Source organism: Stegostoma tigrinum, chromosome 13, assembly GCF_030684315.1.
Source record: "Stegostoma tigrinum isolate sSteTig4 chromosome 13, sSteTig4.hap1, whole genome shotgun sequence".
Lineage (NCBI taxonomy): Eukaryota > Metazoa > Chordata > Chondrichthyes > Orectolobiformes > Stegostomatidae > Stegostoma > Stegostoma tigrinum.
In genome coordinates, this window is record NC_081366.1 from 71,673,825 (window position 1) to 71,691,457 (window position 17,633).

General features: G+C 41.6%; 1 protein-coding gene across 3 annotated transcripts in view; it reads left to right on the forward strand.

The window, feature by feature from the left end:
• LOC125458253 (dedicator of cytokinesis protein 2-like) overlaps positions 1-4,406 on the forward strand; it is a 604,879-nt gene extending 600,473 nt beyond the window's left edge. For all 3 annotated transcript variants that reach the window (XM_048543364.1, XM_059650772.1, XM_059650774.1), the window contains exons 51-52: positions 623-783; positions 3,862-4,406. In XM_048543364.1, coding sequence (XP_048399321.1) covers positions 623-783; positions 3,862-3,894 — 194 coding nt within the window. In that variant the 3' untranslated portion in view covers positions 3,895-4,406. The remainder of the gene's footprint in view (positions 1-622; positions 784-3,861) is intronic.
• The last annotated feature ends 13,227 nt before the right edge of the window (positions 4,407-17,633 follow it).

The following is a 17,633-nucleotide window of genomic DNA, read 5'->3' on the forward strand; positions in this document are numbered from 1 at the left end:
CTAATCTGTCATTGAGCGTTACTGTGCTATAGTGCTGAACTCCAAATAACCAGTACTGCTGATGCACGCAAATGCAAAAGCAAAAAACCAGAAATCAGACCAAAAAACAAAGTCATCTCAAACTGGACCATTAACTTAGTCTGCCTCCACAGATAAACTCAGAAACATATCATAAGAAATAGGGGCAGGAGTAGACCATCTGGCTCCTGGAGCCTGCTCCGCCATTCAATAAGATCATGGCTGATCTTTTTGTGGACACAGCTCCACTCACCTGCCTGCTCACTATAACCCTTGATTCTATTACTATTCAACATTCTATCCATCCTTGCCTTTAAAATGGTCAACGAAGCAGGTCGCAACTGCTTCACTGTGCAGGGAATTCCACACCTTCATAACCCTTTGGATAAAGAACTTTCACCTCAACCCAGTCCTAAATGTGCTTTCCTTTATTTTGATGCTGCTGTGTATTTCTAATGTGTTTCATTGTTTATTTTATTGCTCTGGCCCATTGTTTTTAAATACACTCAGAAGCTGACAATTTATTCAGAAAAAGAGGGCATTTCCCTGATAACTTTCCCTTTCTTGAGGATTGATGTCTTCAACGTGTCTCAACCCTTTCTAGCTTTGATTTTTGCCGTGGCAAATGGCGGTGAAGACCAAAACCTTGACCAGAATGCACTGAAAAGGATGAGCCAGCCGACATTTATGCTGTCCCTTGACGAAGATGCCGAAGAGAGAAAGAACCCTCCCAAAAGTAAAAAAGCTTCCTTCTTTAAGAACCGGGTAAGTCTTTGATGTTTTGGACCATGTTTATGGATTTTTTTAAATTTTAGGCAACGTATGATTGAGGATCTGGGCTGGTACCAATTTTCTGCCATGATGTGATTCACTCCAAGCTAAGCAGGGTCAGATCCCAATAAAATAACAGGGCAGGGGGAGAGGTGGGTGATCTCTCTCGGGGGTTCAGTGTGCTGCTATGCCTCTGATAGTGAATCTTGGCACCCAGAAAGATGCCAGCTTTTTTAGGAACATTGATGGGTGTAAACTGTTCAACCATTCAGCTTATGGTTGAGCTGTACCTAATCTCCAACTACCCATGTTTGACCCACCTCCCATAATGTTCTTACTGAGCTAAAATCTGTGAATCTCAGTTGGCTTTATTTTCAGTTTTCCCACAACACGGGCAATGTTTTTCAGAAGAGTTTTCTTTATGTGAAAACCTGATTTCTGATCCGACTCCAAAGTGGCTTAGCTCCAACTTGAACTCAGCTAATGTGGAACAAAAAACAGAAATTGCTGGAAAAGCTCAGCAGGTCTGGTAGCATCTGTGGAGAGAAATCAGAATGAACATTTTGGGTCAATTGAAGGTGTGGAATTCCCTGCACAGAACACAAGTTAATGTGGATTCCCTCGCCATAGCTGCTATCTCCTTTTTTTAAAATTACTTATTCATTTCACATTCTTCAACGAGATCACAGTCTGTCTTTTCATCTCGACGAAATACAAGCCACATTTATACAGCTTGTTCTCATAATGTAATCCTAATCTTGAGAGGCAACTGGAGATGCTGGTGGGGCATTTGGTACAAAATTCCACCAGGATCGCTTTCGAGCACTGTGCCATCTCTGAGAGGAGGGGAGCAGTCTGCTAATGGATTCAAAAACTGACTCCCCAAGAGTGGGCAAACCAATTGAGACAATTGAAACCAAGCCACACTTAAAAGACCATTATCCCTCCACTGAATTTAGATCCCACGATAAATGTGGAGGTGTCCTGAGGTCAGAAATTGCTCTCTGCACCTCTATGAGCCACACAGCTGAAACAATCAAAATTCATTCAGGAAGAGGGTCTGATCCTGCAATTCTGATATAATTAACAGTGCCAGAACTTCTACGACAGAACCTATTATGTCCCTTCTGGGAGGTTCAATTTTGAGACCACCTGATACTCACCTTTTGCTGATCAGCAACACTCACTTCTCCCTATTGATCTGTCCGTCAGTGAATGCAGACACAGAGTGTTACTGGTACAAAATCACCCTGATATATGAATATTAGACACCATCAGAAATGGCACCTGTCCTTGATTACTTTCCAAATCCAGTATATTTTGTCCATTATGACTCTGGTGAATCTTTTCGGCATTCCTCTGACGTTAGCATATCCTTCCCAAGGTACAATGCCCAAAATTGAAACCCCTAGACTATAGTCCATTAACTAATTTCACCTCAAGTGGTAGAAATATAATAATTCAGTATCTTTAGCAAATGGGATAAATTGACCAGGATTCTAGCTTGTGACCACTATCCAGTGTGAAGCTATTAGGTCAAGACAATGGTCAACATTGTACCAAATCCTTAACCCCTCCCCGCCCCTTTCCCAGTTCACATAGAGAGCGAGGGTGGCACATGACAACATAGAATACAATAAGGAAAAGAAAACCTCAAGCCTAAATATAGACAACTGAGGAGATTAATAATACATGTTCTGAGGAAGGGTCACCGAACCCAAAACGTTCACTCTGATTTTTCCTCAGAGATGCTGCCAGACCTGCTGAGCTTCTCCTGCGACTTCTGTTTTTGTTGTTGTTAATATTACAGTTGATGATTTCCAAATGGTATTCAGCTGAATGAACCGATCAAAATAGCATGATCTTTGCACTCAACGGAGTCGACCGATGAGTGTTTCATGTTGTTCTCCTACTTTGTTTGATCTGTCGTCAATGCTGGGCTCAAAGCCGAGGCTGCATGCCAAACTCTAGACCAATCCTGCCACGAGTCATGCTGGCTAGGAGCCAGAAAGAGTAATCTTTTGTGGCACCAGTCTGAACCTGTCCAGGCCATTGAACAGCCAGCTCCCTGTCGACTGGCACAAGATCACATAAATGTCAAGAACAGCATCTAAGTAAGCACATGCCCCGGTCTCCATAGATTGATCCCAATCCTGCCCGTCTGATGGAAGCAGGCTGTTAAAATGGCCACATCAACTGACCTATTGCCTTCCTGTGGCTTGCGATTTTAACTTGTCCAGAACAGGCAAATGGGGGTTCATAAAAAGGCAGTGGGACTAACACTTAATGATGTAATATGCACAGAGTCTGACTGTAAATTGAATTCCATGAAGAAATTGTGTTTTACCTCAACAGTCCAAATTTGTGACAAACACGAGCAACACGACAAAAGTCCCAGAAAATGCATTAATTTCCTTTTTAATTTGGGTCTCCTTGTGGACTTGTAGGAGCAAACATGCTCCGCAAGGAAACTTTGGCAGTTCTCTGCCATCAGCTTTCCTCCTGCTCCCTGATGTCTTTCCAAATCATAATTCCAGTTGTGCAGTAATTGGGACTGTAATTGGGAAATCAGAGTATCATGTCATAGAATCCCTAGAGTGTGGAAGCAGGCCATTCGGCCCATACTGCCCCTCCAACAGCGTTCCACACAGACCCAGACGCTACCCAATGCCTGAATTTCCTACCCCAGACAATTTAGTACAGCAAATCCACCTAATCTGCACATCTTTGGACTCTAGTGTGAAAACTAGAGCACACCCATGCAGACATGGGGAGAATGTGCAAATTCAACACAGACAGTTGTCCGAGACTGGAGTCAAATCCAGGTCCCTGGTGCTGTGAGGCAACAGTTCTAACCACTGAGCCACTGTGTCACCTTATGTCTGTGTGTTAAATTTTATATAATTGTAGGTGTCTCAGCCTTGAAACAAAAATGTTTTGTTTCATTTTTAATAGTGCTGAGCAGATGATATACATTTGCAATTAAAATTGTGTTGCTCGTTATTTCCTTTGACTTCATGGTGCATCAGAAATCTGACAATGGGTTTTCTTTTTATCTTCCCCATCATTCAGCTGACGTCTAAGAGTGGTGAGGACAGCAAGTAGCCTGGAGATGAGCTCTCCTTCGTCAATCTCAGTGGAGGGTCATTGGAGTAGAGAACACAGCTCCAAGTGCTGAAGATGTGATGGGAGGGCCTCCTCAGTTATACTACTGCAAACAGTAACTATTCCATAATTCACCGCCATACACACACACACATGTGCACACACACACACACGTGCACACACACACGTAACACACACACACATAACACACACACAATTCTTCTGACTCACGAAATGGTTCTTTTGTTTCTCAAAGCCCGGGTTTTTCATTACAACAGTACTGTTCTGATCGAACTTTCAAGATTAAAACTGGAACACTTCTGGCATATTTTGACTTCTCACCCCAAAAGGTGGCAAAAATTGCAGCAGCAATTTCAGCAAATGGAATTGCTCACTTGTACACTTGCGAGGAACAAACTCCTCCAAGTCTTGGATTTTGCAGGACGAAACCTCAATGCGGTTTCTTCGCCTTAATTTCTGAGTCCAGGAATTGCCGATGTTAATATGTTGCAATGCACTGATTAAAATTATACCATCAGATTGAGGCTGTGTTGGTATTTTTGGCGCCTTTGTCTGTCTGTATCTGATTTTGGGAAAACAGCATCAGTGCCCTGTTCGGTCAACTCAATAGTCAGACTGAGCAGCTAGCCACCTCACGTTGCATCTTGACAGGTCTCTGGATTATATTTCATCTTCACTTGTACACATTTGCTCCATAACCTTAATTGCCTTATCATACAAAACTTGGCCAATCTCAGTCTTCAGATGTTTATTGACTCCCATTCCCACAACCTGCAGGAGAAGAGAATTTACAAGTGATTTGGTAGTGGGTAAAAAGCTATTTGGTTGCGTGTGAGAAAGAAAAGAGAATTTAGAATCCACCAAACCTTTGTGAGAAGCAATGGCTTCTTAATTTAAATGGCCCAGATCTAAGTTTAAGGTTATACTCCTTTGATCTCAATGACTTGTGAGGAAATAGTGGAATAGTGGAAAAAGTTTCTTCGTATCTATTATATCAAATTATTTTAACATTTTTAAACACCCTTGATGACATAACCTCTCAAGATTTGATCATAACAAAATGCAAGTCTGATTCATGCAAACTGCCTTTGTAAGATAACCCTCTATGTCCTGTAGAGGGAGGAATCATGGAAATACCACTTCATTTGATGCCTGTCTGAGAACAGAGAATAACAAAAGAGGAGAATTGCAGACACACAGATGTTGGTGGAGCAGTGTTGCTGTTGGGTGCTGAAACCTCGTTTGTTTTGTATCAGGAAGTACAATCAATGGAGGAAAATCCGAACGCAGCACTGCTAAAGTGTTCCGGCATCTCAGGTTCATGGTCAAGAATCAGGATATTTCACAAAACCTTTCTCCCCAAGACCAGTGCCAAGGCCAGGAGAAATGGAATAGGTGGCAGGTTCTTCTGGACTCAATCCAGGTGGCACCAAAATGAAAGGGGGCTATTCCCGACACAGAAGTGGGCGGTGGAAAGACTTGCTCATTGCATTAGCACTGCGTTGGGAGTTTTGAAAACATCGCTCATATTCTTACTGTCAACTTATTTCCCAGTACCTCACCCCAAGTTCCTTTATATCCTGAAAGGCACCTTATGCCCTACTGTCCAATCCCTGATCCTTGCTGGTTGAATAGCCAACCTCAAACACCTTGTCCTACTCCCTGGACGCTCATCGTGACCTTGTAGAGGTTTGTAAATTCATGATGGATAGAGGTAAGTTGAATGACTGGTGTCTTTTCCCTAGGGTGGGGGATTTCAAAGCTAGGGAGCATGTTTAAAAGATGAGGGAAAAAGGATTTCAAAAAAACACAAGAGGCATTTTATTTTGACACTGAGAATGCATCGTGTAGGAATTGAACTTCCAGAGGAAGTAGTGGATGTGGGTACAGTTATCACTCTTTAAAGATCTTTAGATAAGGTGCGTGAATGAGGAATGCTTGAAGGGATATGGGCCAAGTGCAGTCAGGTCGGACTTGTTTAGTTTGGGATTATGGTCTGCATGGACTGGTTGGACCAGTCTGTTTCAGTGCTGTATAACTATGACATCTTCGCCAGTGCCAAAATTTTAGACTCTTCCAGCTGGAGAGGTCTTAATGCCTCCCTCTTCTCTCCCCATCTTTGTCTACAAGACCCAATCTGGGTGGACCAGATAAACGAGACCCTCCATCAATAGGAAATCCTGTACACCATTCCAGGATTGTCCTGAGTGCAACCTGAATGTTTTTCTTTGCTACAAACTGTCATCTTCTCCATTTCCATCTCCATGATGCCCTCTGCTGTTACCTCTGAGAATATGTTCAAAGGGATGATGGGCTGAAATTTAGACTTTCCAATCCTCCACCTCTGCCACTCATATCTTTTTCTCTGGAATTTGTATCCTTCTCTGTTTTTTGCCTTCTTTAACCCTTTCTCTCTAAATGTGAGGTGTTGCATTTTGGTCAGGCAAATCTGGTCAAGGGCTTATACACGTAGTGGTAGGGTCCTGGGCCATGTTGCCGAACAGACAGACCTTGGAGTGCAGGTTCATAGTTCCATGAAGATGGAGTTGCAGGTTGTCAGGGTAGTGAAGGTAGTTTGTACCGTTACCATTTACAGGGCATTGGTTGGACACTTTTGGAATAGTGCATTCAATTTTGGTCTCCCTGCTATAGGAAAGGTGTGTTAGAAAAAATAATGACAATGTTGCTGGGATCACAGGGTTTGCGCTATAGAGAGAGGCTGAATAGGCTGGGGTTATTTTCCCTGGACTGTCAAAGGCTGAGGGCTGACGTTATAGAGATTTATAAAATCATGAGAGGCACGGATTGAGTGAGTAACCAAGAAACAACACAGTATGGAGCTGGAGGAACACATCAGGTTGAGGAGCATCAGAGGAGCTGGAAAGTTGACTTTTTATGTCAAGACCCTTCTTCAGAAATTCCTGACCTGAATCATCAACTCTCCTGCTCCTCTGATGCTGCCCGGCCTGCTGTGTCCCTCCAGCTCCATATTGTGCACCTTTGACTACAGCAGCTGCAGTTCTTGTTAGTTCTGGTTGAATAACCAAGGTCTTTTTCACAGCGAAAGGGAGTACCAAACTAGAGGGCATAGGTTTAAGGTGAGAGGAATTTCTTCAGCCAGAGGATGGTTCATCTGTGGAACTCTTACTGCAGAAGGCTGTGGGGGTGAGGTCATTAAGTGTATTTCAGACAGAGATGTGTTCTTGATTAGTAAGAGCATCAAGAACTACAGAGAGAAGATAGGAGAATGGGGTTGAGAAGCATATCAGCCATGATTGATTGGTGGAGTAGACTTGATGGGCCAATTGATGTAATTATGTTCCTATACCTCATGGTCTAATATCATCAAAATGTATATCATCAAAAAACACAACTTCAGTTTTCAACACCTCAACATCCAATGTCTCTACCTCGTCAGGCTGTTTGTTTGGTGTTCAGCATTGAATGGGCAGAAATATATTCCAACTAAGTATTGGATAAAAACAAACCACAGTGTTCATTCTGCACCACATTTCCCTTCTCTAGCTACCTTATCTCAGCTTCTTCCTGGCAACTGTCGGAGGATGAAGCAAGCTGTTCATGACCTAGTGATCTTGGCCCTGAGTTGAGCTTCCGGCCATATACCCACATCATAGTTAAAACTGCTCATGCCCTTTTATTTCTGAGGAATGGTCACCAGACCCGAAACGTTAACTCTGCTTTTTTTTCCTTCACAGAGGCTGCCAGACCTGCTACACTTTTCCAGCAACTTTGTTTTTATTACTGCCTATTATTGGCCTGGGCACAATGCATCTGATACTTTCTCCAGTCCAGCATTTTTGGTCAGCCTATAACTCTCACCTGTCTGGAATTTACTCCAGAAACCTCTCTCCCTGTCCACCTTTCAGACCTCTTTTTAACCCCACTCATTCAGATTTTGGCCATCACGTTCTTACAATGAGGAACTTGGAGGCAAAGCCTTCACGACACATTTGAAATCCTTTCCTACTTAAAAGGGACATTATTGCTGCTGTTGAAGAAGTACCGATGGTCCCAGTGGAGTTGAGCTGAGAATCTGTGTATGTGAGGCAGGGAAGAATTGAGGAGGAGCCTATATAGCCTGGGATTAAGATCCCATAAAATGCGCCTGTGCAGTCAATTCATCAGAAAGTCATTAGTATTTTCCAGCAAACAAACTGCCTATTGACATTATATATGAGATGCTTGGATTAGATCAGTAACATCAAGGAAGTCATCCTCTCTCAAAGGTGTAACACTATCAGTGCCCTGCGTTTATTTCACAAATATACAGACTCGGGGTGGGGAATAGGATCAAGAGATAGCCATTGAAGCAGACAGTGTCTTCCTTCACACAACCTAATTTCTCCCCAATTCTGAATGTAGCTGTGTTGCCATTTTAAAGGGAATTGATGTGGCATGTAGGCTGGCTGGTGTGAGCCCTGTTTATTTGTCACATCAATCCTAGTCACGACATGGGCCACTTGTTACTGCAGTTTGATGGTCTCTCAATTCATTCTACAACAGTAATCTGCTGCAAGGAATTCTCTATTAACCCTTTCAATTCAATGGAATAGTTGAATCTTACAGAAAGAAGCTATGTGACCCAATCATTTTTGTGCTGCCTCGTTGAAAAAAACTATTAATTCTACATCCATGCCTTTTTCCTACAACCCTGCAATTTTCTCCCTTTCTAATATTTATCCAGACCCTATTTTGAAAGTTATCATTCCACCCTTTCCAACAATCTAATCTCAATTATATCCTGCTCCATAAAAAGTACGTTCTCTCTATTTCACCTCTTTGATGAATTGGAATGTGACTGCAGATTACCCACCAGGAAGTCTTAGTGGGCTCATAATCCAGAAGCTAATGTTATAGGAGTAGTTGTTCAAATCCCGTCCATCAGAGCAAGGTTGGATTCAATTAATTACAAAATGAATTGAATGCTCGCCTCAGTCATTGTGATAATGAGACTACCATCGACTGTTGTTAAAACCCAAACACAAACTGAAGCCCTTCAAGTTAGGAAATCTGCCATACTTACCTGGTCTGGCCTGCATGTGACTCCCAACCCCCAGCTATGTGGTTGGCTCTTAACTACTACTCAGAGATGGGCAGCAATTGCCACTTACGCTCCTTCGCATGAACTGAGAAAGAAAATGCTTTTCCCAGTTTCTCCTCATTCCTGCTGTCTAACCTTGTCTTCATATTCTGCAAGTTCTTGCCAGATGTAGCATTCCTGCCCTGTAGCATCAGAAGAATAGCCAACATGCAAGTTTTCCAATAAAAAAAATGCGCATTTTACCTCAATCCTCTCAGTGATTCTGACCCTCTCTGTGCCTGTCCCACTCCATGCACAGTTTCTCTGGTTTGGTGCAGGTAATTCATTTCGCTGGTTGCTTCCAACCTTGCTTTAGTAAGGAACATCAGCGTTGGCCACTTCGTGGTTAAATGTCACAGAGTGAAATGTGGAAAGAATGAATGAATGGGCAGAAACAGACACTCCTACAGCAGCACAAAACATTGTAGTGGATACAATCAATAAAATTTGTTTTTATTTCTCTGGACACTAGTAATAGAATTTTTTTCTAAACCCTCCGAGTATTTGAGTGGTAAGTGTTTCACATTAATGTCCGAGGGTTGCTTTCCACTCGTTGGGAAAACATATTTGTAAACTATTTTTGGAACAAATCAAAACCCTTGTAGCCATTAACTGATTGATGTCCTAGCAGATAAGGTTCCTAGCTAGGTAAGGTTTTCATGAGGTGCTGATATTCACTGAGTTTAAAAGAATGACAGATGATCTTCTTGAAACATTGTAAGATGTTGAAGGATCTAGATGGGATAGAGACAGAGAGGATACAGGCCCTCATGATGATGTCAGGAGGTATGTACAAAAGAGGTCACCCATACAAGATGGAGATGAGGAGGAATGTGTTTTCTCAGAAGTTTACTGGTCTTTTGGAGTTCTCCTACACAGAGAAATGGAGTTTGACAGATATTTGATTGACAAGGGAGTCAATGGTCATGAGGAAGGGGAAGACAGGGGAGTGCTGTTAAAGCCCTGTCAGGTCAGGCATGGTATTACTGAATGTCAGAACAGGCCAATTCTATTGGCCACACATATCATCCAGTCACATGGCTTATTGCACCAGCTGAAAACTGAACAGACTTTGTGTTGCCATGAGCAGGATCTTCATAATGAATGAACAAAAGTTATAATAGAAACTTTATTTTCCCCATATCTCAATGAGTATTTCCAGCATCCTGGAGGTTAGTCATTAATTCTTGTGGAATCAGAGTCCTGCAGAGTTGGGAACATGGAACTGGAAAACAGCATCATATTTGAAAGTTGCGTGAATTCAGTTTCTTATGATAATCTATCACCTTGGTATCTTTATCACAATATGATGTGCAAGCATGAAATCTGAATGCTTATACTTCATTCTGCTACTTTGAAGGCTGTGCATCAATCTGCTATAGAACTCTATCAACACTGGACTGAGATGGATTTACTCCTGTGTCTCTGGTGTTAATTTGAAACATAATATATTGATGATTTTTTGTCACAGTTCCATACTCAGTGGAATATGAATCATACCTTGGGGCTGAATGTATCAACCATAAGTCCCTGAGAATTAGCACAGTAGGGCAGAGCATCATACAACAGAGGGATAATTCCACAGAAAACTCAGCTGCAAGATTTATCAGCTACTTTCCTGAGGACAACACTCACTTCACTGGAGAGGAAGAGGAAAACTCCAGTCATAATTGGAATTGAAAGTATTGTTCATGCTTAAGCTCCATTTTACAAACAAAAACAAACAGGATCGGTGTGTGTCATTCACAAGTTTTTACTGTTTTTTTCTTTGATTGCAGATGGCAGAATTTAAACTTGATTGATAATTCTATAATTGGTAAAAGTTACAGTAATGAGTGGCCAAGAAATAATCATTGGTCGTTATAAAAATACATCCATTTTATATATACTCTTTGGGGAAGGAAATTTGCCATTTTTACGTGGTCTGGCCTACATGTGACCACAATGATGTGGTTGACTCTGAACTACCCCAAAATGGTCTTGTAAGGTACTCAATTCAAGGGAAGTTAAGGATGAGCAAAATGTCAACTTTTCTGGTGATGCGAACATTCCAGTAAGACAAACGTTTGAAAGATTGGGAGCTGTAAATCTCTTGCCAATTTTCCTTCAGTCAGGGGTAATAGAGTGAGGCCTACATTCAAACTGCTATTTAAGTCTCCTGGTTGCTTTGACACAATTATAAACTAGAGGGGCTAGCTGTTAAGTGAGCCATGACTAAAGGCAAAAAGTTTTTAAAAATTAACAGAAGTCTAGGGTTTTGCTTTTATTCCAAAAGCATTGATTTTGCTCTAGCATACATCCTATTGCTTTGAATTATTGGCTTGGATGTCACTGAGATCAGCTATTAACACATGAATAATCATAGAATCATGGAATCCCTACAGTATGGAGGAGGCCAATCAGCCCATCAAGTCCACAATGGCCCTCTAGGGGCCACCCCAACCAGATCATCCCCTCTTATACCTGTAACGTTGCATTTCCCATGGGCAATTTAGTATGGCCAACTCACCTAGCCATGACTTGTGCTTTATGCTAGTTTGCCAATGAATCTATAATCAGCCATCATTTGATACCTACAGATTACTGAAATGTTAGATAACAGTTTTGCACTCACATTCTCAATTGCAGAAAAGTTACAACTTTGAGTGCAATTTGGTTTAGATGCTGGTCTTACATTGAACCTACTGGAAAGTACCATATGCATAGACAACACATTAGAGTATGTACAAGCTTTATCCCATATAACATTTTCCTTACTCCTTTCTGAACTGCTTCAGAACACTGAAAGATAATGAACGACTAAGGATGTAAATCATTCTCAACAACTGCCTTTATTTCCATTAAATAATAACAATTTTACACGCACAGAGTGCAAATAGGCTGTTATGTGATCCAAGCTGTGGAGGTGAATGTAATTCAAAACTACTTCATTGGCTTTAATGCAATTTGACTCGTCCAGAGATCAGAAAAGGTGTTATATAAATTTGTCATTTTCTCACTTAATTGGGGGGAAAGTTGGGGCCAGCATCATTGCCAGAATTTTTTGATTTCTTAATATTAGGAACTAAAGAACAGGCATTTGCCAATTTAACCAATTTGTTTGCTCATGTTCTTGTTCTTGTCACTATTTTAAACAATTATACTCTCTGGAGCTTTCCAAAAGAAGCAATTCAAACATATAAAAGGAACAGGATCATTATTGCCACTTCATTTTTTGCAATAATAGTGCATTAATTTACAAATTTATCTTTCAACAAATTCAAAACAGAAACCACACCAGCACTTAAATGTATTCAGAGAATGTGTTTAAAGTCAATAAATCACACTGAGACTAAATAGTAGCAGAGTGAGAATCCAGAAAACTCACAATCAGCCTTTATTTATAGAGGAGTAAGCTGTGATAACCACCTGCTGACAGTGAGGGAACCAGAATAGAGTGGAAAAGTCCTAAATAATGAGGTAAATCAGTAACTCCATTACCTGAGAATGGGATCAAGGTAGATTCAACTGTGGCCTTTTAAAGAGAATAAGGTAATCATCTGAACTGAAATTAAAATGCTCCTGAGAAAAGGTGAGGGAACAGCACTGGGTGGATTGCTCTTGCTGAGAACTGTGAGGGAAATAATGGTCTCCTGCAGCACTATTGCCAGTTTGATGATTCTAAGTTGGAATTATGATAGAGGCTCAGCTACAAGTTAATTGAATGCTAGAACTATTTCTTAATTGTGCTGTTTATTGCACATTAAGGCCCAAGGAGTTGCATAATAGGTTGGTCCCTTAAGAATGATTTGAGAGGTTTGTTCACTCAAAGGGTTGTGGATCTTTGGAATTCTGTGTCCCACAGAGTAATCAATCGTCAGTCATTGTATATATTCAAGAAACATATTGATAGATGTTTGAAATCTAAGGTAATCAGAGACACAGGGATGGTGTGGCAGAATGAAGTAGATCAGGCATGATCCTGTTCAATGGCAGAGCAGATATAAAGTGTTGAATGATGAACACCTATTCCTACTTCTTGTGTACTTACGTGATGTTCCTATGTTCCTATTATGTTAGATTAACAACAGTTTTGGACCTGTCCATTGGATTATGGCAATTTCTATCTCCAGATCCCTAAATTCTTTTGCACTGGTATGGTATCCAAGTTTTCATTTTTAGATGAACTTTAAACTATTATTCTAAGATCCAAAATGGATTGCCTTGCACTTCCCACAAATAAACTCCATCCATCAGTTTATTCACCCACCCAACCTTTCTCCACTCCCTAGAGTTCATGTCTTTATAATATTATTGTATTCAGAGCTAAACCAGAAATAGTACGGTACAAGTGTGGACAAAGACCATGGTCTTTAATTAGCATTGAAGTGGTGGAAAATGCTATCCGTCTGGTGTTTCGAGTAATAACATACCACAATATTTACTGCCATTTTCCCTCAACACAGCAGCCACTCAGAAATTAAAACTAAACAGCAGATGCAGTGTTTGCCCTTGAAATAATAACCAATTCACTTTAATTTTCCAGTCCAGTTTGAATTTTTTTTCATATTTCACCCTTTCGTTGTAGCATCTCGTTTTCTCCTCTCTCTATCATTGTCATTTATAGTTACTATTATAGTTTTACTCATGTTGAATAAGTCACCCAGATCCCCTGTCTGGCTGTAGACTGTGTGTGCCAGTAGGCTATCAAAAATTATTGAAGCTTACTAAATCTGATCATTAATTCACTCCCTGGCTGATTCACACATAAGTCTTGCCAGGACTCCCCATAAGATTTTGGTTCACTAACTTACATTGCTCCCAATCCAGCAATGTCTCCATTTTAAAATCCTCCCCCCCCGCCCCCACAAATCTCTTCCCAACCTCAGCTCTATGTTTCTGGAACCACCTACTATCCTACAAACCCTCGATATCTTTGTTCTCCTCCAATCTGACACTTACACCGTTGTGTTCAGGATTTGGGACCCTGAAGCAACCGTGTGATGATGTCATAGAGCTATTCCCCACTGAGCATAAATAGCACAGTGTTAAAAGAAGAAGAGGAAAACACATGGAGAGCTGGGCAGAAGCCAGATGTTAATTGAAATCCAGCCAAGTGAACATCAGAAACATGTGGAGTGAAGCATGTAGAGGAGACCAACTAACATCTGGCACTACAGTATATGGAACAGTTTTTCCAATATTATAACAGCAAATATAGAGACTGGCATTTCTCTGAATACCATGTAGCATTTAACCTTAATATGCAATAAACAGCACAATTAAGCAGCCCAAGCCCGATGACAGTTCTTGACCTCAGTCGGTTTGTCTTGGGTCAAAACGTTAAACCACACAATGAAAAAACCACATTCCCCTGATTTTCATCACATAACCATTGGAAGCTCTGCCATCAGCTGTCTAGATTCAAAGCTCTGGGATTTCCCCTCCAACAACATTCCCTGTAAGCTCCTCAAATGCATAACCAAGCAGAGGTTTCACACAAACATGCCAATGCATTCTGTTCCACTTCCGCAAGCTACTGCCACTCATGAACTTTGCAGGTTTACTCAGGTGAAAACATACTTAGAGAGAAAGTTGGCCCCAAGGCTATACTGTCTGGACCGCTCTCCTTTATGGTGCCCTAACCATCTTTCTCTTTAACCTAAGTTTTGGCCACTTAGCTTAATTCACCTTCTATGGATCAATTGGCTAGCACGGTGTCTCTGTGATTAACACTGCTTCCTCACGGTGCCAGGGACCTTGGTTCAACTGTGTGGAGTTTGTGCATTCTCCCATGTCTACGTTTCCTCCGGGTGCTCCGATTTCTGTCCATAGTCCAAAGATATGTAGGTTAGGTGGATTGGCAATGCTAAATTGTCCATCGCGTCCAGAGGTATGCAGACTCAGTAATTTAGCATTGGCAAATGCAGGGGTTATGAGGAATAAGACATGGGGCTGGGTCAGCATCTGATGCCGTTTAGAGGGTCGGTGTGGACACAACTCTTTCTGCATTGCTGTGATTTCATGATGTCGAGTTTTGCTTGGCAATGCTCCTGTGAAACACCTTGGCAATGTTTTTACTACAAAAGAGTGACGCTAAACAAATGCAGAGCAGTTCAGTTACATTGAGATCTACAACCTGCTGAATGTCATCAGGGTCAGACTTAGCTGACCTACCACAAGCCTGAGAGAAGACCAAAGGTCTTTAATTTTGACAGTGGGCATTTTTTTTAAACCAATGTGCCACTGAAGGGAGTTCAGATCCGAATATTCTGTTGCATTTTGGGCACAATCATTGGAAGCGTCTGGAAATAAAAGTATCACGCTGAGATAAAACACTGCACTTCAGATTTTCAAGGGATGCAAGTGGATTCAGGTTTGTTTTTGGATATGTGTATATGGCAATGGGTAGAGCTGTGTTGGTTGGCAAGTGAGCCACAGAGGAATGGGTAGAGGTAGAGCAGCATAAGGTAAGATGGAGGTTATTGGGGGTGTGCAGATAGCGAGAAGGCATTCAGTGGCATAGGTTACCATGAAAGTGGCATGCCTGAAATAATTCCACAGAGCCTGGTATCCTGTCACCAAGTCACCCTTTAGGATAGATGTCAGTGGACTTTCTAGGGTGTGCATTCTCGTCAAAACTGGCCCATGAGTTCTCCTACACACATATATATGTTGTAAGACTCTTCACAGCTTGAGTCTGCATGCCTGATTGCAACTACAATTGCTTGTCAGCCCAGATCCTGCAGAAAAATTTAACTGTTTGGCCAGCACTCAGGTTTCCTTTTGGGGTTTTGCTGTGGCCTGATCTAGAGTCCCTCCATTCAGGATATGCCTTCACTCATGTGGTATTTCCCAAGCTCCGTCAGCCTGGCGAGGATGTCCACTTCCATTGTAATACCTTACAACTCCACTGAGCTCTCTTCAGTGACACTTGGATTAAAAATCATGCCCACTGCAAAAATTAAAGACCTTAGGTTTTCTCTTAGGCTTGCAGTAGGCCACCTAAGTTTGATCCCCGACAGCAGTCTGTACACTGTACATCAATATGTAACTGTACTGCTACATTTTCCAATGATAAAGATAGCTGTATTGCCTGCTTGAAGTCCAGTTGGGCTTCAACTAGTAGGCACTTTTTCAAGGTCACATCATTAGTCCCACATGCCAAATGGTCTGTCAGCAATCTCATTAAGGGTTAAACCAAACTCACATCCCACTCTCGTCGCCACTGAAATTACTCCACAAAGGCAGATTCCCATCACCAAGTCACCCTTTATTTCCACATAGAGGGTCTTCAACACTGATCTAACTTCTCCAGAGCCAGCTCTAAGAGTGAACAGGATGTCTGCCACTCCTGTTTATATCTGTCAGCCAGGGATCCCTCGTAGGAATTGATTAACAGCTCCAATCAGGGAACTCATATCTTATGGCATCCACCTGGCTGACCTTGTTACAATCACAACAGGGTCTTTGTGGGAGGGGAGGGTTTATGAAGGGTGATGGTCCCAGGAATGATTTTGTTTCATTAGATTCTTTATTGTCAGCTTTGTGGTACCAGTGTGCGAGTATAAGCTGTGCGCCAGCCCACATCTATAACTGCTGTAGGGTTGCCCAGTCTCTCACAGCAGCTTGTCTACTCCCCAATGAAAATCTGGCATTTTGGTCTGGTTTTTTCCAGGTCTGGTTTGTGGAGCCAGGGAATTTCGCACAGGAGCAAAATCTAGAGCCTTAGTCTCTGGAATTGACCACAAAGTGGCTTCAATCAATATTGCAAAAACTTCATTGTCCCACCAATATATTGCAAAATATTCTACTTGTGGTTCATGCCGCTCTTTATTCATTGCAACAACACGATGACTAGTTTGATCTGGCCATTGTTGCTTTGATCAATGAAGTGATGTGAACTAAATTACCACTTGTGCATCATGGTGCTATTTCTCTGATTCTAATTTAAATAAATAGTAGGCAGTGGTTTATGTTCCTATGATACCTTTGGCTTGAGGTTTTATTCTGCACGCTTAAAGAGACGACTATGCTTGTCGCTACTGGCAGTTTGTAGCCTGTACCTTTTGTTTTATTCATTCACAGGATGATGGCATTGTCTGCTATGCCCATCCCTAATTGCCCAGATGACAGTTAGAAGACAATCACATTGCTGTGGGTCCAGAGTCACATGTAGGCCAGACTAGGTAAGGATGGCAGCTTCCTTCCCTGAAGGGCATTAGTCAACCAGATGGGTTTTACTTGCCCCGATGGCTGACAATGGATTCATGGTCATGTTGAAACTCTTAATTCCAGATTTTTGTTGTGTTTAAATTCCACCATCTGCCATGGTGGGATTCAAAGCCAGGTCCCTAGAACATTACCTGCGTCTCTGGATTAATAGTCTAGTGATAATACAACTAGGCCATCACCTACACTTACCCAAGATTGACTTCCATCTGAATATGATAGTTTCTGTAAACTCTTCTTATTTATTGCACCTCATGCAGTTTTCTGTATGTACAGCTTGCACTGATACAAACTATTGCATCTTTTCTTCCTGGTCTCTTGCCCAGAACTGCTTGTATCACAGTTGCAGAAAGAAATGCATTACCATATTATTTTCACATCCATTCTCATCATGTTACATCTTCTT